Source organism: Apus apus, chromosome 1 (assembly GCF_020740795.1).
Source record: "Apus apus isolate bApuApu2 chromosome 1, bApuApu2.pri.cur, whole genome shotgun sequence".
NCBI classification, from domain to species: Eukaryota; Metazoa; Chordata; class Aves; order Apodiformes; family Apodidae; genus Apus; species Apus apus.
In genome coordinates, this window is record NC_067282.1 from 123,140,945 (window position 1) to 123,163,872 (window position 22,928).

The window sequence follows — 22,928 nt, forward strand, 5'->3', positions numbered from 1 at the left end:
ATCAACAGAAGCAAATTCTGTGCTTTGAATTTTACTCTTCGTTAAATCTGAACATTGAATCTTGAAGCAAAATAGATTCTCTTAAATGATTTTGAATTTTTGAAATGACAGAGTATTTCTTGCACATATTGGGCGTTCCCAGATCTGAATTCTCCTTTTGTTTTCCCCACAGGTTACCCACATCTCACACATGCTTTAATGTACTTTTGCTTCCGGAGTACTCAAGCAAAGAAAAGCTTAAAGAAAGATTATTGAAGGCCATCACATATGCCAAAGGATTTGGCATGCTGTAATAAAAATAACAAAAGGGATTTAAAAAAAATGATGGTGGTGATGTCCCTGTCCAAAAAGGCCATAAGATAGTGAGCTACAGTAGTCACCTGTGTTTGTGCCTCCCTTCTTTACTGGGGACATTGGGCTGGAACAGCAGATTTCAGCTGCTTATATGAACAAAAATCTTTATTTTTTCTTTTAGCGTGAAAGTGTTACATATTCTTTCACTTGTATGTACAGAGAGGTTTTCCTGAATATTTATTTTAAGGGTTAAATCACTTTTGCTTGTGTTTATTACTGCTTGAAGTTGAGCCTTTTTGAGTATTTACAAGAAAACAAACTGTACTCTCCCAAGGAAAATATTGCCATCATTTGTAGACCATGTAACCTTCAAGTATGTGCTATATTTTTGTCCCTGTATCTAATCAAATCAAGAACTGTACTTTTTGAAGAGTTTGCTTTTGAAACTTGAAGTCTTGGAAAAACAGTGTGATGCAATTACTGCTGTTCTAGCCCCCAAAGAGTTTTCTGTGCAAAATCTTAAGAATCAATAAAGATGGAAGGGAGAACTTGGAATGTTAAACTGCAGCCTTGAGAACTTTACTTTAGTCACAGCACAACAATTAAAATTCATTTCACTATATGTTGTCTTCACATGTCTTGTAATAAACTGTGTTTTTAATTAGGAAACATTTCTTAGTGTATGAAAGGGTAGAAATTTTAGTTACTTTTTTAAAGAGAAGTTTACTGGGGAACGTGCATTTTCAACCCAACAGCTTTAGAGTAGGGAGTGAAGTGTTTGGATAAAAAGATAGGAAGTTTTTGCTATATTATCAAGAAAGCATGTGGAAGTGCACTTAAAATGAAGTTTTATTCTCAATTGCCTATTATGTTGACATTTTAAATAGACAATCCAAAGTCTTCCCTATATGTTTTGTCATCACGATTTATTGAATGAATCGTTGCTCCTGCTTATCAAGGCACATGATCAGTGTTGCAACATAATCTCAAGGGATGACTCCTGTATTTTAATCTCATCTAACAATAAGCAAAAAAATTGAACAATATTAAGCGTAAGGCCTGCTTCATGTTGTACACTTCCAACCATTAACTCAACTGTTAGTAAGTACTAAGGTTATGTTCATCTACTACATCAAGTATCGGGTAGGTTTTTAATTTAACTCTACAAATCATACCAGAAATAAATCCTTTACCTTTCGTAGCTGGTGTTCAATGTTCATGTCTCCTGTTGCACTACATGACAAAGGGATGATGAGTTTTTAAGTGAAGACCTAACTGGCATATCTCTTTCAGACTACAAGCTGCAGAGCTGAGCTTGTGCCTTGACAATTGCTATAGGTGACTACTTCTAGTGATCAAACCCATGACTGTGGGAACTGGCATGAGAGGGCACAGGTTGGAAATCATTGGAGAAAGGAACGATGGCTTTCAGGACTATTTTAATGAATTCTTTCTAGTAATAGAAACAGACAACTGTTATGTAACTATGATGCTGAATAAAACAGTGACCTTTTTTCACCACTGTTCAGTGAAAAAGAAAACAAGTTACTTCCTTACTTTGATAAAATATTAAATTATTTTGATTAGAAAATGTTATACTACAGCATAATTTGAGGATTACCATAAAACTTGCCCAAAGTGAACTGTTAGTGCCTCAAATCCAAGCTGCTGCAAGACAGCCTGGATGCAGGGACTGAAACCTGGTAGGGAGGGAGAGGTACTGGCTGTGTTCTGGTGTTTGATCTCAAGGTGGCACCCAGGGCATGCCTTCTGGAATGTTCACCTCGTTGTGTGTCCCTGAAGAGGAAAACACAAGATACCTTTCCTCTCAGTAGGGCAGTTAACAATAGTGCTTGCTGATTCTTTCAGGTCTGTGGCCTCTTTTGCTGTAGGTGGTGAGAAAACAAGACTTGCCAAGTGCCTTGAGGTATTTTAAGTATGAACCACATCATGCTGTACTGCTATGTGCTGTGTCCTGTGGCAATACCCTAAGACTGTTAAGCTATATCCCTATAACTTGTTTTATTCTGGTGGTTACTCCCAGCTGAAAAGTATGTAAGATTCATGTGTGAGGTTTTTTTTATGTCATTCCTAAAGCTGGAAAGACTGCATAACTGGACAGCAGTATGAATTTCTCTAACTGAAACGCTGACATTGTGAATATGCTTTTTTTCTGTCTTCCTTAGCACTAAGATTAAAATAATAATTGTATTGGCCTTTAAAAGCATAAGTTGTTTCTCAAGGAATAATTTTCAGGTAAGATGCAAGTACTTTATATTTGACTGAATTCCTGTTTTAAATATACACTGACTCTCTCAAAATGCCACTGTATTGAAACCTTATCTCTTCAGTGGTGTTGTAAATGTGCTAATTGTCTAGCAGCAGCAGTTGATAAGGCTTAAAATTAATCTTGGAAGTGTTGTAGCTGCACACTGCTCTCAGAAGTTCCACTCTTCTGTTGCTTGAAAGGTTTCTCCAAGTGGGGAAGTTGCCATTTTAAGTTATTTTTTCTGGGCTCTATGCACACCTGGAATGCCTTTCACCCTCACTTAGTCTTTCAGTAGCATTCAGTAAATTTTTAGGTTTATAAAACTTGCCTCAGAAACTTAAATGTACTTAGGTGTCACTGAAATACCTCTCTGAAGTGAGCCAGAAGGCTCCTCTTCCAAGGTAGCAGTGGGATGCCAGTGTGTTGGTGCTCTCTCCTCTGGGTGTCCTTAATATATTAATGAGAAAATATTTGGGGCATCTTGGCATAGTCTCATTTGACAAGTGACAAATGTCTCTCTGAGCATTTCCTTCTGTACCCTGATAGACTGCCAAGATGCTTCCAGCCTTGGAGCAAAGAGGGTATCAGGCTTTTATATTCGGTAGTGTCATGGGCCTCAAAAATGATAGTACTGCAAGGTGCACTGAAAAGAATCACTGGAAGTACTGAACAAATAAGGTGTTTTCTCAGATTTCTTTAGAAGTGAAGGAATAGTTTTGTTTAGCTCTAAAGGTGTGTTACAGGACTGCATGAACAGAGCATCACCTTTTAAAAGGTGAAGGCTTCTGTTTGTTGCTAAGAAGATTTTGGGAGCAACCATCAGGAGTGAGCACAGTTTAGTTAACTAAAGAACAGTGTTTTGTGAACTTCTGTCTGGGCTCATCTTCTGTTTGGCAGGCAATAGCCTGAGATGGGGCTGTGGCAACCCTCTCCAGCCCTCTGCCTTGAGGAAAGCTGATGCTGAAACAGGCTGGCCATGAGCCCAGGGCTCCAAGCAGCTCTGTGTTACAGCAGTCAATCCACATCTCTCCTCCAACAGGAGCAGGAGGTTCATATTGTATGTCATACCACACAGGTGTGATGTACCTGGTGGGCTGAGCCTTCAGGTAGCCATAGTGCAGCCTGCTTGGACACTTCCTGCTCTGTGGAGCAGGGAGATGGACACAGGCTTCCCTCCTGGTGTGCAGCAGGAGGACAAGCCCCCCTGCATCAGCTTTAAGGTGCTTCCCTGGCAGTTATAGCCAGTTATTGCAGGTAATTTTGTAATGTCACCAAGGGATTAAAAATGTCCTGGTTGTCTCAAGAATTTTTAGGATGCAAAATTTCAGTTGGGCTTGAATGTTTGAGCTGTTCCTTACTGTGCAGAAAAGCTTCAGCATTCACCATGCAAGATGGAGTAAGATCTTCTGTCCCATTTAGCTATACAAAATCAAGCCTGTCCTGATAAGAGCTTAGTTTATTAGGGTTAGTCTCAGAATCACAAGGGTTGGTGATAAGTTACCTAACATTCTTGTTTGTACTTGTGCACAACTTTAATTCAACTTTCAGAATTACTGAAGTGATCCAAGCTGTTGTAACCAAACTTGTAAGACCATCAGGGACTTGAAATGGATTTTATTAAGAAACTCAGTTTCATACTGTATTGCAGAAGGGACACTGCTTTGGAAACAGAGATGATACTGGCATTTGCCTCTAGACAGGTCACTTCTTGCCCAGATGAATTATTTTGGAAAACCCATGAAATAATGTCATTTCTTTTTTCTCCAGTGCTTCATCTAAAGATGTCTTCAGCTGCTGATTTTTTTTTAAGAAAATGGAAAATAGTGTCTCACTGCTGTATTTCTCTTACCAGCAATTTTCAAAGTTATTTGCTAGGTGACACAGGCTCTGTGCTGCACAGCTGTAAGGTTTCTGTTGGAGGACTTTCCTATCCCTGCATCCTGATGTACCAGCTGGCCACTTAAAGTAGGAATCTCCCTCCTCCCATTGTCCCAGAAGTTTCCAGTGCATCTTTGATTGGGTTTCTGGTAAGTGACATCAAGCTCAAGCCTGAAATGGGACAGCTCACTCATCACAAGGGCAGACTAGGTGGGCCAGGGGTTGCCCAGCTTGTTGAAAGCTGCTGTGACAGAATCCATGGGGAGCAGAAAAAAGGCCTTTTTCTTTCATGTATCTGTGGATAGTGCCTGCTGTGAACTTTGCTCTCTGAAGAGCAGAAAGTAGGGTATGGTAGGTTTTGGTTTGGGATCCTGTGTTCTCCTTGAACAGAAGGAAGCAATTTCACAGGAGTAAGACTGCACATATGAAAGTGTTGTGGTCTTTGGAAGCTACAATCAATCTCTTTTTTTTCCTCAAAAAATGTAGTGTATCTTTCACTTGGATGCAAATTCCCATTTTTGTGAAAATGACTGTATGAAACATTGATCTCTTGTGCAATTGCTGGTTTACGGGATGGATTCTGGGTGGGAGCTGAGCTTGGCTGGAGAAGTCTCACCTACATTGGCTGGTGAGGGGAGCAAGTGAAAGTGAGATGGGAGAGGAGGGGCTGGGCTGGACTGGCAGAAAAAAAGTAGGTGGGAAGAGAAGCAGTTGGAGAATGGATTTGCAGAAAAGAGACTAGGGAGGATGAAGGAAGTAGAGGTGTGTTTTGCTTTTTTTAACTGAAAGGAGGGTTGTAAAGGATCCTGGGAAGACAAGGGATGGTGGGAAGGTGGTTTTAATTGCAAATGTGCTGCCTTGTGATACACACACGTGGTTTTGTTCTGTTCTGCAGTACTTGTAGGATACATCCAGGGAGCAGTTCTGACAGTTTTGACAGTTTTCAGTTGTCAGACAACTCTGACACTTGAAGTCTTTCTAGTCCATGTTTATGGATGTCCGTTGCTCATTACGTCCCTGCTTCAGGATTTCTGTATGGGGAGATTGCAAAGGGACATGGACATCAGAGATACAAGTAGAGGATGGGAATTGTTCTTCTATTTTAGGGTAATAAAATGACATTAGGAGCTGCTACATTATCTTGCTGGGTAGGCTTCTGCAGAGTTTTGAGACTCAAAAATTAAATCAGGGCTGACTTGATAATCAGCCTGTGATGGCTGGAGCCCAGACCTCTGCCTTTGGAAGGACCCACAGCACCAGTAAACTATAACCTGTGGGTGCAGGGCTGCTGCTGCTTACACGGGCTTGGTTCACAACTAATACTGAGCAATGTCTAGTGAAGCTGAAAACTTTGTGACTGAGCTGTTGTCGTGTGCAAAGCTGACATGAAGCCTCTCTTAATGTTGCCAAAAGCTCTGGTGTACATTTCTGCTGTGCCAGTGGGTTCAAATACAGAGAAAAGTCCCTTAAACCTGTCTTCCCACTGCATCCTTTTGCTTCCACATCTGTGTAGTAGAGTAGTGCAAGAAGTAATGCTGTGTGGCCTCACCAAGATGGGTATTTTCTTTTCAAAACACAACACAGACTTCTTCATGGGCATCTGGTAAGAGCTGCTCTTTGCCAATTTCTTTCAAAAAAGGCCTGGTGTACCTCAGGCCTCTCAGAGGGAATCCTGCTCCAGAAGTGCAGCTTTTTAAATAAGTCATTTGACTTTATAATCCAAACCAGTTTCTTTGCTGACTTTGCTTTTGGAGAAGAGAGACCTTTTCGGTGTGTCAGCCCTTGGAAAGTTTTGCAGGATCTGGGGCTCTGTGTTTCTGGGACCACCCGTGGTTGTTGTTGCCACCTTCAGAAGGACAGTTTTAGTCTCTCTTCTCTCTCCTGCATTTGGCTTCTCCCACTGGGGCAGCAAGTGGCCTACAGCCAGGGCTCTCAACTGCCATGTCCTGCTGCTGGGCAGTGGTTGGCATGGGGAAAGCTGGAGGTGCAGAAGCAATGGTGATCAGCCTGCTGTGTCTGAGCCTCGCTTCTGCAGGGCTGTGGGTGGTAAAAATGGGCTGTTTCAGCAGTTTCTTCCCAGCATCTGCATACTGAGAGCCTCCCAGCAGTTACAATGCTGTATTTTCACCATTTCTCTGGGAATCTCACATCATAAAGCTGGATGCAGCCTCTGGAGTCTCCCAGTGGCTGATGGCAGCATCTGTTGGTCTCGTCACCTGAGTTTCCTGTGCAATATCCCCTCACCCCCCTACACAAGTGAGAGTGAAGCCCCATAGGACTGAAATGCATGTGCAGGAGATAGCTCTGCTGTGGTGCACAAACCTTCTCCCAGTGGCTGGGGATGGGCAGCACGATCTGCTGGAGATGTCCTTGTCACCTGTCAGTCTGCATGGGCCCTTTCTGGCCACCACAGCTTAAATGTAAATCAGTTGTAGAAAACTGCCTGGTTGGTAAAAAGGAGCTTCCCTGTCTGCTTCCTCCAGAGCTCCAGGTCACTGTGTCTCTTCTGTAACAGCCTCTCTTCCCTGCTGACAGCAAGCTGAGCTGCTTGGTGCTTCTCCCTCAGCCCGGATGGATCTGTCTCACCTGCTCTTGGCTGCAGTTTTGAACTGCCACCAGCTGCCCTGAGGCACTTTCTTCCCTCCTCTCCTTCCTCATTGTGCTCATCCTCCTTCAGCTATCAGTGCCTGCAGCTGGTGCAAGTAGGTTATAGCAGGTCTGAAACCTTTTCAGAGCAGTCAGTTTTGAAACCCTAAACTGAAGTTGTTGTGCTTGGAGCAGCTCCTCTGTCAATCTACCTGGCAGTCGGGAGCATTTGCCCTTTCTGTCAGCACTCTGGTCTGAACCATGCATGAAGAAGGCTGGCTGGTGCTGAGAGGATAAATGCCCTGTGGTGACAACTGATGTGTCTGGAAAGGCATCAGGCGCTTTCCCAGAAAAGCTCTGCAGCTTTTTGTTGCTAGACATAAGCTTTTTTTTTTTCTTCCCCTAACCTTCATACAAGTGCAGTCAGAGGCAGCTGTGTTATTGCAAGGAGATGAGGCATTGGGTTTTCAGTAGTCAGGACCTGTTAAAAAAAAACACCAGTAGAGCCCCCAGAGCTGCTGCTGTAAAAGAGGCTTCCTTGTGCCAAGCATCAGCTGAGCACCTGTGAACAAGCAGCCCCAAGGACTTGTTTTAAATTACCTAAATCTGCAAATAATTTGAAAATAGAGGGAATCCCACTGAAACTTGTTGGATGAGTTATCTGCACTGTTCTGCAAGGAAAATACTTGCACTTCAGTGAGGAACTGGCAATTAGTACTCCTAAAAATAGATTTTTTGCAGAATGGTCAGTTTGATTCATCAGCCCTGGAAGCAAGCTGTGCCAGAAAAAAGTCCTGTTATGTTTCTCTTATCTCCTTCCCCAGAAAGGCAAGTAGTGCCCAGTGGTTCTTGCTGTGCTACCCACCTTGAGGGGCTACTGAGGTGTAACAGACTCCTGTGGGGTGGCTCCCCTTCGAGGCCAATGTGGGGGAAATGACTGTTGGCAACAAGAACAGAATGGGGGTGCTTCTTGGCAGGAAACTGGCAGAAATGACACATCAAAACAGATGTAAAGCTGAGAAATTATTAGTCATCAAGCTGCCCATCAGTCTGGAATACAGTTGTGCTTGCATGATTTTCCCTGTTACTGCTCTCCAGTTGCCCTGTGACAGAGAAGTTGATAGCAGCCACTACAAACATTAAGAAAAATTGAATAGGCAATTGTAAGTAAATTTCTTTCATGTTTCTGCACTTCTGGGTGTAGTAACCAACCCCCAATTTACCCACAGAAATATGACAGGTTTCTGTTAGAGCTGGATAGTGTCCTCCTCAGCCTCTTGGGAGGACAGCCTTTGGTATGGGAGCTGCAGGCACTGGCACCGCGTCCTGCGCTCTTCCTGCAGACGCCGAGCTGAAGTGGTACAGCTGATGAATCCTAGAAGCATTTTGGCTGGAAAAAGCCTTTAAGATCATGAAGAAGAAAATCTCTGTGTGAACTGCTGCTGTTTCTGGAGTAAAGCTTAAGTTTGTGTTGATGCTGGAAGCTGGGGACCACACCACTGTCCTGCTCTTGAGGTTGCAGAAGCCAATAATGCGGCTTTTCCCTCCTCGCCCTGCCCTTAGGGTGCAGAGCTGGGAGGACTGCAAGGAGAGAACAGCAGAATTGTATTTTCCACACTGAAGCTGCTGGCAGCAGCAAGCTGGTTAGTGAGCTGAAAAACTGTTGTAAAATCTGAATTTCAGAAACAAAAGGCCTGACAATCTTCAGACCCAGGGCTTGCATGTGTTGCCTTCCTCTTCTACCCAAGGCAGAATGGAAAGGAGCTGGGCTTCCCCACGATCCCCGTTAGGACTCCCCTGGCAGAATCTTTGGGCTCTGGATGGGGCTGGGTGGAAGAGATGGGGATTCCCAGATTGATGGCTTCCCACAGGAAAGCTGCCACGGCTGAAATCTTGTGCTTTAGCTGCCTGTACAGTTGCCAGATCCATTTAGTGTGTAAGTAACTTTGCTTTCAGGGTTACACAAAGGGTTTTAATGAATGCTAAATTATGTAAACGAGTGTTTGATTCTTTCTGCCTGTTCCAGGATGGAAATGTTAATAGAAGAGCTGAGGGACGTTGAAGCCAAGTACAAATGCTGTCATCTGGCAAATCGTCAGGATGAAGAGCAGCTCTCCTTTAGTCAGACTGACCATCATCTTGTTGGACAACCTGGACTAGGTTTGGCCTGTGAAACCCTTGCCCTCAGCAGCAAGACAAAAAAGAGTGTGTCCTCCAAACCAGCATAACCAGAGAAAGCCTTAAAGCTGTTGCGGGGGAAAGAAGAAGGAGCTGTTTGTTTCTTAACATAAGGCAGAGCCCCCTCTGGTTGTACACTAATAAAGACTTGGCAGGAATACAACTGTAAAGCAGATGCCTGAAATAAAAGAATTAAACGCAGGGTTGTTCCTTCCCTGGGCTGGTAGGGCAGGAAGAGCTGCACAGCTGAGCTAACCCCACCCCTGGGCTGTGTGCCAGGGCTCTGTCTCTGCACATACATGTGCTGTTGGGCTGTCCCCACTGTTTCTGTTGTGCAGTTCATACAGTGTGCCAGAGCAGAGCTTTCCATTGTGAAAACTGTTTAGGTAAAATAATAGTAGGGGACAAATGAAAAAAATGGGGTGCTGCTGCTGAGAGGACTACAGAGAGCAGCAAGGCTTGAATCATTTGCCCTTTAGAGAGCAGGGCCTGGGACTCAAGGCCTTTTCCCTGGGAAGGCTCACTCCTGGCAGCAGATGGAGCACGAAGGTGCTGCACAACCAGCTTTCCCCTCTGGCAGATGTTCAGACACCCCAGGAACATCTTCTCCGTCAGGTGTCTGGCTGTGCTGGTTTGGTGGGACTTTTAGTAGCGAGGGAAGGGCCTCAGGGGTGGTTCTGGGAAGAAGCTGAGAAGCTGCCCCTGCTCCAAACCCAGCCAAGGAGCCATTAGAGGGACAAAAGATGCGCAACATACGAAATAACTGAGTAAAGAGCTGAGTGGAAGAAGAGCTGAGCTGGAGATGAAAGGCAGTGCTGGGGTGAAGATTTAGGTGAGGAAGAAGGGGAGGAAGGTGCCCAAGCAGAAGTTTCCCTGCAGCCCATGGCGAGATGGCAGCTGTCCCCCTGCACTCATGGAGGAACGTGGTGGAACATTCCCTGAAGGCGCCAGGAGGGGGGAACTTGGCCACTGGACTTGGATGTTGTGGCCAGAGGATTTGCTGCCAGAGGACTCTGATTATGCAGCTGTGGAAGACCCCGGGGCCAGGGGAGGTGGCTGTTCCCAAAGCAGCCCCTGACTCTGTGGGAAGCCTAGGCTGGAGCAGCTCCGGACCTGGTGGGAAGGACTCATGAAGGAGAGGTTGCTGGAGGACTCTCTGCCATGGAAGGGACCCCGTGGGGAAGCAGGGCAGGACTGTGAGGAATCCTTCCTGAGGAGGAAGGAGCAGCAGGAACCACCAGCCTGTGAAGTGACTCTAAACCCCATCCCCTGTCCCCCTGTGCCGCTGGGGGGAAGGAGGGAGAGAAACTGGGAACAAAGGGATTTGGGCCCGGGAAGAAGGGAGAGGTGGGGTAACATATGCAAGCCCTGCTTTCTGTGTGTGTCTGTGTCCTGCGTGTGTGTGGTTACTGTGAAATTAAATTATTTTTCCCCAAGTTGAGTCTGTTTTGCCCAGGACCTTGAATAGTGAAGATCCCTCCTTGTTCTTTGTCTTGATCCAGGAGCTTCTGGCTGGGCTTTGTCCTCCCCACCCCAGTGTGTGTTGGGGGGGCGGGGGGAGGGCAGGGAGGGGGCAGTTGAGTGAGCTGCCACGGGCTGGTGCTGTTGTCCTGTTGGGCCCCAAGCAGGATGCTGGCATAGCCCAGACAGGTTGGCATGGCAGCACGAGTCGGCCACTGCACCTGTGTCAAGTGAGCATTGCAGCCATTACACCCCTGTTGGCAGCTTCAAGAGTTTAACCTAACCCAGGGCATGTGTTCAAATGCTCTGGAAGAGCTGTCCCATTCCCTGGTTTTCTTTTGTGGTGGGGTGGAAGGACCAGCTCAGCCAGGGCCAAGTACTGCCTAATGCCTTGGTGGGGTCAGGGTGGGGAGGGAAGGGGGCACATCTTTGGGAGGTGATGAGTGTGCAAGTAGCAGAAAGCTGCCAACAGTTACTTCTGTTGGACAAGGCACCATCCCTGCTGTGCTGCTCTGGCTGGATTTGGGGATGGGGAGGACAGGAGAGGGGTGACAGCAAGACAAGAAGCCCAGGGAAGCAAGGGTTGGTCAGGCCCTCGTGCCTGTGTGGTATCTGCAGGCACAGTGATGGTGTTGAAACTGGACGTGGGCCCAAAGCCATGTGCCAGCTGCCCTGTGGTGAGGGGAGAACACTGCCCTTCTCACTTGGCTTGCTGTCATTTCAGGTTGCTGCTCCAGCTAATGATTTTCTGGCCGTGTCATGTTGGCATGCTCAAAGTCTGTCATGAAATGCTAAAATCCAGAGGGATACAGGTAAGAGAAAAGACAAGAGTTTCTTGGACGGTACTCAAAACATTTTTAATGTACATGCTGTAGCCACAATAAAGAAGTGGAAAAATACATCTTACAGAGATGAAGGAAGCCAAAGGATGTGATTTCATCATGCCAAAAGTGTGTATTTCAAAGTGACTGAAGCCAGTAGCTCTTTTTCTGGCACGTGAGAACCAGACCAAGCGGCATGGAAAAGGGCAGAGCAAGCACATGTTAGTTATAACTGATAGATGAAGCTGGTCTGACCCATCAGATAAAGCAGCGTTCTGGTGCTTGTGAGGGTTTTTATCAGGTATAAGTTTGGTTAAATAATATTTCAGACAGTTCTATTTGTATATACCTAGTAGGCTGGAACAGCTGTAACACATGAGGTAAATGGTTATTAACAGAGAATGATGACTGGTGTAGACCATGACAGCAAGTAGGAAACCCCTACCAGATATGGTGTTTGAGTGACACAGCAGGGAGCGACAGCCACAGGGCTGGGCATCTAGTGGTACCCTCAATCAGCCAACACCCAGCCCCACCTCAGCCCTGCCTCCCTCATTGCAGGAGCCAGGGCACTAGATCCCTGCCAAAAGCAGCCTCTCTTACCTCTCCCATTTGTCCCAGGCCCTTGGAGAAAGCAGGGTCAAGGTTCAGCTGAAGGACCAACACTGCCATACTCCACTGGCCACATGCAGGTCTCAGCTACTTTCCAAAGCCCTCGTAATAGTCAGTGGAAAAGTTGATAATGGAGGTTAAGCCAACCCTACAGTAGGATCCTAAGTCTAGTTGGCTTCTTGTCTGATGGTAACGGTTTAGCCATGGGCCGCACGTGGACATCTACCACCAGCTGGTCCCTGTGCCAGTGCTGCAGCTCAGCCCCATGCCTTAGCCACTGTCAGATTTGCCTCTCCCACCAGGCTACAGGTGTCAACAGGAGGGGGCACAGCTGGTTACCTAGGGGTGAGTCCTAACTCTGAGAAGCTGTCCTCAGCAAAGCAACCACCTCTTTTCGTTTCACTACCATCTGGTTAAACCACCCTCTTCTCAGTGCGTTTCTCACTGATTTTCCAACAGGCCAGGCTGTTAAGGCTCCTAAATCAGGGCTGAGGACAACTAAAGGTAAGAGTGTTGCCTGTGGTAGTAGCTGATGCTGGTGGAAGGGTCTAGCCCTCATGCCAGAGATGCCAAACATCTACATGCTACTCCAAACTCTTCTTTAGTCAGTGATGTACCTAAGGCTAAAAGTAACATGAAAATACTGTACAGAAAAAAATGAAAACTATTATCTTCCTAGTGGGAGAATACGAGAGAGAGTAGTCTGGAAAGAAACTGGAAGCAGCAGGGTGGGCGAGGCTAAGAGCCATGTGTAAGAGGCAAATCCTGAGGATGCAGCATGACAGAACAAGAAACCTTCTCAGTTACTGTTCCCCCCTGAATGTCACAGCAGGCTGAGTGGACCAGACCTGTGTATCTATCTACATGACAGTCAAACTGTTGGCAGTGACAAATGCTCGGCAGAAAGTAGAAAACCCACCACCACCACCAGGCTCCTATCGGCAGGACCAGAGCAAATGTGGCCTTCAGGCTGCCTAACTAATGGAAACATGGCAGGGCAACAAATAATTTCAGAGAAAAACTGTTACTAAATAGTGAAAGGAGGTGGGAGTAGGCATCATTACATTAAATAAAAAGGAAGAAAGCATAGACCTAGTAGCAGGAAAGACCTTGCAACACAGGGCTTGTTCACCCTGCCTTGGAGAAACCCTGCTGGGGGTGGGAAGCTGCGGGGAACAGGCTGCTCTTACCTGCCAGCCCAGCAGTTTCTTGGTAGCCTCTCTCCAGGACTGTCCACTGGCTAGGAGGCAACTCACTCAAGACCCTACATATAGGAGCTGCATGCACCAGGGTCCCCTTTTCTCTTGCCCAGTTCAGTGAAGCCATATTGTCACCGATGCCTTCCACCAGTGAGCTTTTGGGGCCTCCCTTACAAGTGAGGGTCTCATCTGTGAGGACAGAGCTGGGCTTAAAAAAAAAAAAAAAAAAGGGATCTCCCACTTTGTCCCCAAACAGAGCAGTTGCAAAGTAGCAAAGGCTGTGAAGGAGGTGAATGAGCACTGCTACCCTGTCAGCATGGTCCTTTGCACAGAGCCCAGCTCATGAGGGACATACATCACCCAGATGCATGGCTGTTTCATTCACGTGCAGGACTACAGTGCACAGGTCAGGTCCGTGCTGCTGCTAAGCTGCAGTCCAACTGTGCAGGCACACCACTGAGAAAGAACCGAGTTCAAGAAGCCCAGCTGTGCATCCATGCATTTAGTCAGCTGCTAAGGTAGTGTACCCTAGAAATACTTTTTAAGCCCTCAAAAAAAACCCAAACATCCTCTTCAACTACAACGCATTCTTAATGCAACATCTGTGGGATAAGACTATGTATCAAGACCTACAGGTACCATACATAACATGTTCTGAGCATGACTTGTAAGAAACCCACTCCCAGTACAAAAAAGTACCCAAATGCCAGGCTATGTTCTCCCCCTAAGAAGGTGACAATGTTCTGTTTACAAGAAAATACTGCTTCAGTTAAAAATGCTAAAAACCATTCTCTTGAGTTCATATAAAAATAATCATGTCTATGTATGCACACACATATTTACATACATTTATGTCTTTCAGATGCCTCATCTTTCTCCAGTAAATGAGGAAATACAAATACTCCATTACTGCTTTTTCTCCTCAGGTTTTTCAGCCTCTCCTTCTCCAACTGATAAGGTGCCACTACCGTATTTTTTCACTCTGGTTTCTACTTTGACAAGTCTCTGCTTCACCTTCTGTTGAGATGAGCTGAATTCTGCCAAGAGCCTTGCAAACCGAGTCTGCAGCGTATCCAGAGCTGTTTCAAGTTTTCCTATTTTTTCTTCCAAGTCTTTTGGGTCAGCTCCTGCTTTTGCTGCTTCCTCATCTATTAAATTGTCTTTCATGAGAATCTGTCGCCCTTTCTCTTCCAGAGCTTTTTTGGCTTCTGGATATTCTGTGAGGGCTTCCATTAAATCATCTTTAGACAAGCAGAACAAATCAGAATAACCAATACTCCTTATATTGGCTGTCCTCCTGTTGCCAGACTTGCTACCTTTGATGTTCAGGATGCTGATTTCACCGAAGTAGCTGCCATCGCTTAGGACTACGAATTGGGTGATGCCATCATCCGCCACCACGGCCAGTTTCCCCTCTTTAATAATGTACATTTCTCTCCCAATATCTCCCTTTTTGCAAATGTAGTCCCCAGGGCTGAAGACCGTAGGTTTCAGTTTCAGCACCAGCTCAATGAGAAGTCCAGCTTCACAATCCTGGAATATACGCACTTTCTTCAGGGTGTCCAAATGGACGTTGATGGCGATTTCAGCCTTCAACTTGTCAGGCAGATTTTTGAGAACTTCCTTCTCATCCACTGTCTTCTTGTTGGTCCAGAGGTAATCAAACCACTTAATAACTCTGGCTTCCAAATCCTTAGTCACTTTTCGGAAATGCATGTACTGTTTAATGGAATCCACCTTGGCCTGGAATTCTGCCCTGGAGGCGTTCATGTTGGAAATCATGGAGCCCACGTTACCGACGATGGTAGCGAAGATCAGCACACCCACCAGGAAGTCAATGACCACAAAGAGATACTCTTCATCTTTCACTGGGGGAGGTGTTTCTCCAATGGTTGTCAGCGTCAGCGTTGACCAGTACAGACTGTAAATGTACTTCCTCGACAGGCGCCCGTATTCCGGAACGCTCACGTTAGGGTAGACCCAAGTGTCAGTTCCAAATCCAATCACCTTTGAGATGGCAAAGTATATACACGCGTTCCAGTGAATGATGATAAGAATGTATAAGACAAGATTTCCAATACGGAACATGTTGGGATAGTTTGTCCTGGTTTCAGTCCTGTCGAAGAACTCGAAGAGCCGGCCGATCCGCAGCAGGCGGTTAAACCGCAGCTCAGGGTAGTTCAACCCGAACTTCAAATATGCCAAGTCCGTTGGAATAAGGGATATCACGTCCAGTTTGAACTGCGAAGTTTTGACATAGTTATCTCGTAATTTCTTTTCATCCTTAACTAGCAAGCCTTGTTCCAGGAAACCTTCAGAGAACACAAATACACATTTTGTGTGTTAGCATGAAAACCCCATCAGCAGGACTGAGTGACTTCCATTTCAGATACCTGAGAACATGAAACTTTGGACCATGATGAATACAGACGTTGATACACTGAGAGTTCATTTGATGGAAAATACTCATTGCCAATTTAAAACTTTCAATGAAGCTTCAAAGCTGACAAATTATGATAAAGAGCAATGACTATTATTACCACAGCAGTCCCTGCAGTTTTCCCCTCTATTTTGGGACAGCTGTATCTTTTCCTTTCAGGTATCTTTGCAAGAAGAAAGGGGAGATTCAAGTTTCTCATTTTTCCTGAATCATTGGCATGAGTCATAACTAAAGTTAAGCAAATGTTAAGCAATTGTGTATAAAATTGGAGTAGAATATGTTCAAGTAAGTAACAAGAATAATTAGGTATAATAGATTGTTGGCAACTTTTTCAGAACAATATAAATACCCTTAAGACAAAGACATCCATTTTTTCCCTCTCCCTGTACCATGCTTTTCCTCATGTCCAATGTTAAAGATGACAGGATTTTCCTTTTCATTTTAGGAAAATGGTCCACAGTTATTTTGTGTTTCTAATGAGACAGCAGAATTTTGTACCTTGGTGTTTCTTCATTCAAAACACTTTGGAAAGTATCTGTATGTTAAATTATGAGAAGGCATAAATTGCCTTAAGAGACCTTTAAGTAAACTGCATCTGTGTAAGAGTTCTCATAGAAAGGCTGCCTGAGCAATACAGCTGCAGTGCTGTTTGGTCCTTCTCAAAGTTCAAGGCATTGAAAATGTTCTGCAGGGAACAGCCCATGCACTGCCAAATAAACATCTGCTGCAATTGCAAGTGGAGATGTCCCAACTGTCTGGCCACTAGGCCAATCAGGAGGAAAAGTCTACTGAGAGAAAAGCAAAACATTCCACCTGTACCAGGTATTATCACATTTTGCCAGTTCTTTGGGTTCATCCCATGCCACCAGCCAGCTGGGTTAACCCAGTACCACCACCAGGCAGTGGGAGACCCAGCCAGGACCTTGCAGAGGCTGCAGGCAACCTAGATGGTGGCAGAGGAGCAGCACTGCTGGTTCCAGGCAGGGGCTGCAGACTGGAGGCTGTGCTGGGTGCCAAGTCTTGCACTCGACCAAATCAATAACCACTTCTGAGCAGGAAGCACAGCTTGGCTAAGCAAGCAGCACTTGTGGGGTGCAGCTGGTTTCTTGCCCCATCTAATGAGCACAAGAACAACCACGCACACAGCAATCATGACATGAGAGGGGCCTTATTCTCCCTTCCCCAGGCAGCCTGTGACAGTGGATATTCAGCCAGGCTGGCATGCCTGTTAAGCACTGACAGAACCCAATTTAGAGACAAGTGAAGAGCATTTGTTGGGATGTCCAGCCTTCAAACAATCCAAGCTGGTCAGACACTTCATCTTCCCAAAGCCTCCACTGTTGGGCTCTGCTGCAGACAGGATACTTACAGGTCAGACCTCCCAGGGGAATTTCTGTTTCCAGCCTTTATATCCATCCTGTGTCTGAAAACACTGTAAAATCCCAGATGGACTCACCTGTTCTGACTCTGACCATCATGTCAAAAATATAGATGATATCAGAGATATAATCCAAGAACAGCCATAATTTAATATGGTCAGTTTGTAGCTCATCAAAGCAGGCTCTAAAGAAACAAAGGTACAAAAAAAAAAAAAAGAAGAATAGTCACACCAACTGCACAAGCAGAGCATTGCAATCTGTGTCCCAGCAGCATGGTAGTGCACATGCCTGGCACTGAAAAATTACATCAGCGTATCTCCTTGCCTAGACATCCACACACAAGACCTATGTCTAAAGAGACACTAGGATCTTGGAGAATTCAAAGGGGTTCAGGCCAGGAAGAAAACCCAAGTACATACGTGCCATACAAGTGCCCTTATGGAGGAGTACACAGAGCCCTACAATTAAATGTGCATCAGATTTAGTAGGATACACGTCTCGATTAAGGTAATTCCCAAATACAAGATCACAGAATGCTTTGAGTTGGATGAGATCTTAAAGATTATCTAGATCCAACCCCCCTGCATGGGCAGGGACACTTAGACCAGGTTGCTCAGAGCTCCATCCAGCCTGGCCTTGGAGACTTCCAGGGATGGGGCAGCCACAACTTCCCTGGGCAACCTATGCCAGTGTCTCACCACCCTCACACTAAAGAATTTCTTCCTAATGTCTAACCTAAATCTCCCCTCTGCCAGCTTAAAACCATTACCCCTCATCCTATCACTACACACCCTGGTAATAAGCCCCTCCCCAGCTTTCCTGCAGGCCCCTTCAGGTACTGGGAGGCTGCTATGAGGTCTCCCTGGAGCCTTCCCTTCTCCAGGCTGAACAACCCCAACTCCCTCAGCCTGTCTCTATAGCAGAGGTGCTCCAGCCCTCTCATCATCTTTGTGGCCCTCCTCTAGAATTTCTCCAGGAGTTCCATGTCCTTTTTATGTTAGGGGCTTCAGAATCTAAATACTTTATTTCTAGTGTAATATACTAAAGCTATATTTGATTGTGGATGCTGACCATGTGTTACTCTTGCAACAGATGAGTAATTTCTAAACTATTTTTTAATACAGCACATAGCAGTATTTTGTGCTCATGGTTTTCCACTAGTAAGATTCCATCTTAAAAGGTAACTTGCCATTTTAGATTTTCTTTACTGGCATATTCTTGACAGTTTGAATATCTATTTGTTTCTGAATGGCAAGCCATCCTCATCTCTCCCTGCTCTCTGACACAGCCTAAGTGAACCACTACTTTGACTCAAACTGCTTTCCATATTTTACAAGGGAAAATAAATGCTCGAGTCCTACCTTTCTGCCCTTCCAACACCTATAGCTGCATGCTACTAAATTCGGGCAGCCGAACACCACACACCCCTCTCTTCTGTTCTCTGCTGGGTGATGTAGCAGTGGTTTCTGAGCCCGCAGTGGCCCGGGCACATCTCTGCAGCAAGCCGGTAGGTGGCACACAAAGGCCACAGCCAGCACTCCCAGGGACACACTTTGCCAGTTTAAACGAACTGGTTTCAGAGAAAAGGATATAAACACTGGCCATCGGATTCCAGTGGTATAGATATCCTGTATCCCCAAGGGTGTATGAACTGTTACTCTTCTAGGTAAGCCACACAAAAATACCACAGGGAGATAAGAGGGTGACTTACATAGGAAACGTAATGACACACTAAATGGCTGTTAACTTAAGTTCGTACCTGCACACCAGCATACACCAGTTATAGAACACGGGTGCTGCAATTATGGTCAGCCAGTTGTAGTACATGTTGCTTGAAGGATCAACCACAAAGATCTCTTTTTTCTGCCTGGAAAGGAAAACAGGCAGATTTAGACTGGAAATGTAAATAAGTGACATGCTGGATCTCCCTCTTCTGGAGGCTGCTTATCTCACTATGAACTCACAGCTGCCTAAGAAGAGAAAGTAATCCATGTAGGCAGCTTCAGATGAGATGCCAGATCCTAGCTTCATCCCATCTGACATAGTCTGTCTATTTGCTTGACCCAACTTTGGAAGAAGTTAGTAAAAGAGGAATGAAAAAGACATTTACATTGCCCAGGCTGAAAACCACATTCTGCATACGACCCCCACTGAAAAAAAAACCCAAAACGTTGAATGTTTCTTATTATCATTTCAGCTACAAGGCTATGATCCATTGCTAGAGAGCCTTCCTTTGTAGATCAGTGTTGATGTTTCTGGCAAATCCTATTGTGGAAATGATTGTACAAGCATGTATTTAGACAAATAAAACGTGTATTCAAATACGTGTTCATACAAGTAAGACTCGGTGTGTGCACATGCACAGATAGTGTGTGACTAGAACTGAAACGTATTATTATGAAAAAGCAAATGTCACACATTCACAGTCCTGGCTGCCTAGGTCTCATAACAATGAGAGATGCTAAATGAAGAGTACAGGCTTGGAATTTAAACAAGGTTTCAAGAGCAGCATGGCTAATGACACGTGTAGAGTAGCTCATGAGTGCCCTTCCTCAGCACCAGACAGGCTGCTATGGAATAGACAACAACTAGGCATGTTGTATGTTACCAGAAGAAATACATATTAGTGGATTGTGAGGTCCACAGCTGCAGAAGTTGTTCCAACAGCAATTTGTGACCCTGCAATCTGAGAACTGTGTAACATTGCAGGGAATATGTGACCCGGCAATGCCTGCGTATGGACTTGTGTGACTTTTCCTCATCTCCAATAATATAAATACATTCAAAAGCAATTATCATTTCTTTTATATTTCTGTGTATTTCTGGCATTAGCCCTGCTGTTAGCTGAATGTCTAGATGTTCATGTTAGTAGAGGAAGCTGCTTTAACCTAAAAAGTATTTCCTTTGCCATCTTCACAACAATTTTGAGCTGATTCTTCTAAAAAAACTGGCCACCACCTCAAAAGTGGAGACCATTAAATATAGTCTCGTTATGACACACCACACCACCCTCTCAACATTACAACAGTTATCTTGGCTGAAATGTTTTTAAACATTTTAGGCTACTGCAAAGCTCAGGCTCTCACTAATTGAAGCTGGAGGAGAATCCCTAGAACAAAGGCTTTCTAATCAAACAACGCTTGGATTAAAGAAGTCAGGATACTGGGATTGAGCAGATTCCATTTGGAAGTGATTCCTAACTCCATGCTCCCGTGCTTACATAATACATGCCACCACATACATACATACAAACTTGCAGTGTATTACTCCAACGTACTCCTTAAGTGGAAAGTCCATGCAAATGTCTTCTCTTTTTACCTACTATAATTGTTATTTTTAAGGACTGGCAATACTAAATTATACTATGTTTGGGTCAGCTTGGGGGGAATAATACAAGAGCAGGACCCATTTCTGTCAGCAGCATTCAAATGATCCCATTTCATTGCAGAAACACAGCATCTCATCAGCACAGCCAAACTTCCGTGATCACTGGTAATGAACTGTACCACAATAAGTAATTAAATATGCTATTCAGGGTGATAACTAAACTTCTTAGTAAATCTGTAATTTTCTACAGGTAAGCATTTTGCTCTTTGTTCAAACCAGACTTCTTGTTCATCTGCTCTGAGTCATCATGGGCACTGGTACAATGAAAAGCCTGTGCAAAGCAGGCCTCACAGTAAAAGTCATCTTCAACAGGAAATCAAAATGTTGAGAGGTTGCTGAATTTCCTTTTACTGACCTGTGCATGAAAGGTCTAACACAGGTCTTAAAGATGAAGCAAGTTTGTTGAGCAGTTGCACCTTTCCAAGGGGGAAAACATATTAAAGATCTGACAGGCTAACATGTCGTGGAAGTGTTACAGTGAAATGCCATGTCCTGCTTTGTTGTGTAGGAGGTGTAGGAAGTGTAGGAAGCACACATTCATTCTTTATACTTACTCTTCTTTTTTTTTATCATCTTTTTTGTCATCTTTTTTGTCATCTTTTTTATCATCTTTCTTTTCCTCTTTCTTTTCCTCTTTCTTTTCCTCCTTTTCCTCTTTCTTTTCCTCCTTCTTCTCCTCCTTCTTTTCCTCTTTAACCTCTTTCTTTTCTTCCTTTTTTCTGTACAACATAATGTAAGGCTTAGCAATATTACCAATATTCTGTCAGTTAAGGGAGAGGGTGGGTGTTGAGGTACAGGAAACTAGACTAGACTACAGATGAGGCAGGAGAGGGATCCAACAGGTAAAAAAGGTTTACAGGCTGAGTGAGGCCTCTTGAACTGAGACCACCACACTATCACATCAGGTAACCAGCTGGCTGATTCTGTGCATTACACAACCACACCTTCTTGGCTTTTCAGACATCAGTGTACTACGTACAAGTGTCTAATTAAATGCTTCCAATTTGTTTCATCCTTTACCAACTCAGGCCTTTAAGAAGAAATCTATAAAATGATAATGGAACTTGAAATGGCTTAACAAACTGTCCACATTCTTTTCATATCCAAAACCTCACAGTGACTGTCTGAAGCTTTAATGGTAAGAAAACTAAATGAGGCTGAATTTCCTCTCAGAGTTCTTTAAAACCAACAAAGCTATAATTAATTAATTACCTCGGGCTTTAACGATTGTCTTGGAGAAGAATCCCAGTCAATGTTGGAACAAAACCAGTAAATGTGAAGAGGTGTGGCCTAATTTAACTACGTAATAGTAATTTTACAAATGCTTTATAGTCAACATGATTAAGCCAACATATTTTAGACCCTGTACCTTACAGTGCAGAGCTACTGTATTTACAAGCTAGTCCATATCTACAAGATGACTTGTGCCCCAAAAGCATTGTTTTCTTTCCATCAGCTGTAAAGGAAGAATGGATTGCCTAGTTCAGATGCAGGTCTCTGTGTGTGATCACAGGAGCTATGCCCAAGTTGCTCTGCTTGTATCTGACTGCCACCATATTCAAAGGCTGAGCATTAAGCATGAAGTTCCATCCTTGCTAAAGGCAATGGGAACTTTGTCTAGACTTAATGGAGTGATTATTGTCCTCATGTTTATTAATTGCTTTTCATGCAATAACGTAAAATATGGACCATATAACATAATTATATCCTACCATTCCATAGTATCCAGCACAGACTCAAGCTGCAATATTTAATTCTACATATAGATTTTTTACACTGCTCAAGTATGTACAGGTTTTAGCTCACTAGAATGTGATAAGCCAGAGACAAAGAGGGATCTGACTTTCCCGATTCTTAGATTTGCCTGAACAGAAGTCTTGAGCTAGGTTAACTTATGCAGATAGGCTCACACATCCTCTTCAAAAGTGCTGAAAGTTAACATCTTACCTAAGATTCTGTCAATACTTAAGTCTTAGAGCTGAATGTGCTACATGCACATTCTGGTGGAAGCAACGTGATCAAAATCCTTTACTTCAAGAATCATGTCAGCTGAAGAACTGCACTCATCTGCACAAGCACAATATCCACCATCTGAGATCCCTCTGTTCTGTATTTGAAATTTCTGTGTTTCTTGAAGCTGAAAGTGTCCCCATTGCTTAGACAGAAAAGACTAAACATTCCTGACACTACAGTGTGTGTGGGTAATGCATACATTAACACATAATGCCTGGCTTGGATGAAAGCTGTGGACTCCTGCTCCCGTGGGAGTTAAGTGTTCTCCTCTGAACTGCCACGATTGGGTCTGATTCTCCCCTGGCACTGGTGTCAATAATGGACAGATCAGTTCAACGACACAGACATCCCACAGCAAAGACAGAATGCGTCATAAAAGTTGAAAAAATGCTGCTTCCAGGACTTAAACCA

General features: G+C 44.4%; 2 protein-coding genes across 10 annotated transcripts in view; one reads left to right on the forward strand and one right to left on the reverse strand.

The window, feature by feature from the left end:
* The window catches only part of UBE3A (ubiquitin protein ligase E3A), a 54,814-nt gene extending 53,319 nt beyond the window's left edge, over positions 1-1,495 (forward strand). For all 7 annotated transcript variants that reach the window (XM_051608611.1, XM_051608610.1, XM_051608612.1 and 4 more), the window contains one exon: positions 173-1,495. In XM_051608611.1, coding sequence (XP_051464571.1) covers positions 173-293 — 121 coding nt within the window. In that variant the 3' untranslated portion in view covers positions 294-1,495. The remainder of the gene's footprint in view (positions 1-172) is intronic.
* Positions 1,496-11,497: 10,002 nt separating this feature from the next.
* CNGA3 (cyclic nucleotide gated channel subunit alpha 3) overlaps positions 11,498-22,928 on the reverse strand; it is a 35,895-nt gene continuing 24,464 nt past the window's right edge. For 2 of the 3 annotated variants that reach the window (XM_051632343.1, XM_051632333.1), the window contains 4 exons: positions 21,059-21,223; positions 18,877-18,984; positions 17,195-17,301; positions 11,498-15,610 (listed from right to left, as the gene is read on the reverse strand). In XM_051632343.1, the coding sequence (XP_051488303.1) occupies positions 14,205-15,610; positions 17,195-17,301; positions 18,877-18,984; positions 21,059-21,223 (1,786 nt within the window). In that variant the 3' untranslated portion in view covers positions 11,498-14,204. The remainder of the gene's footprint in view (positions 15,611-17,194; positions 17,302-18,876; positions 18,985-21,058; positions 21,224-22,928) is intronic. The other variant, XM_051632350.1, reaches the window with a different exon arrangement.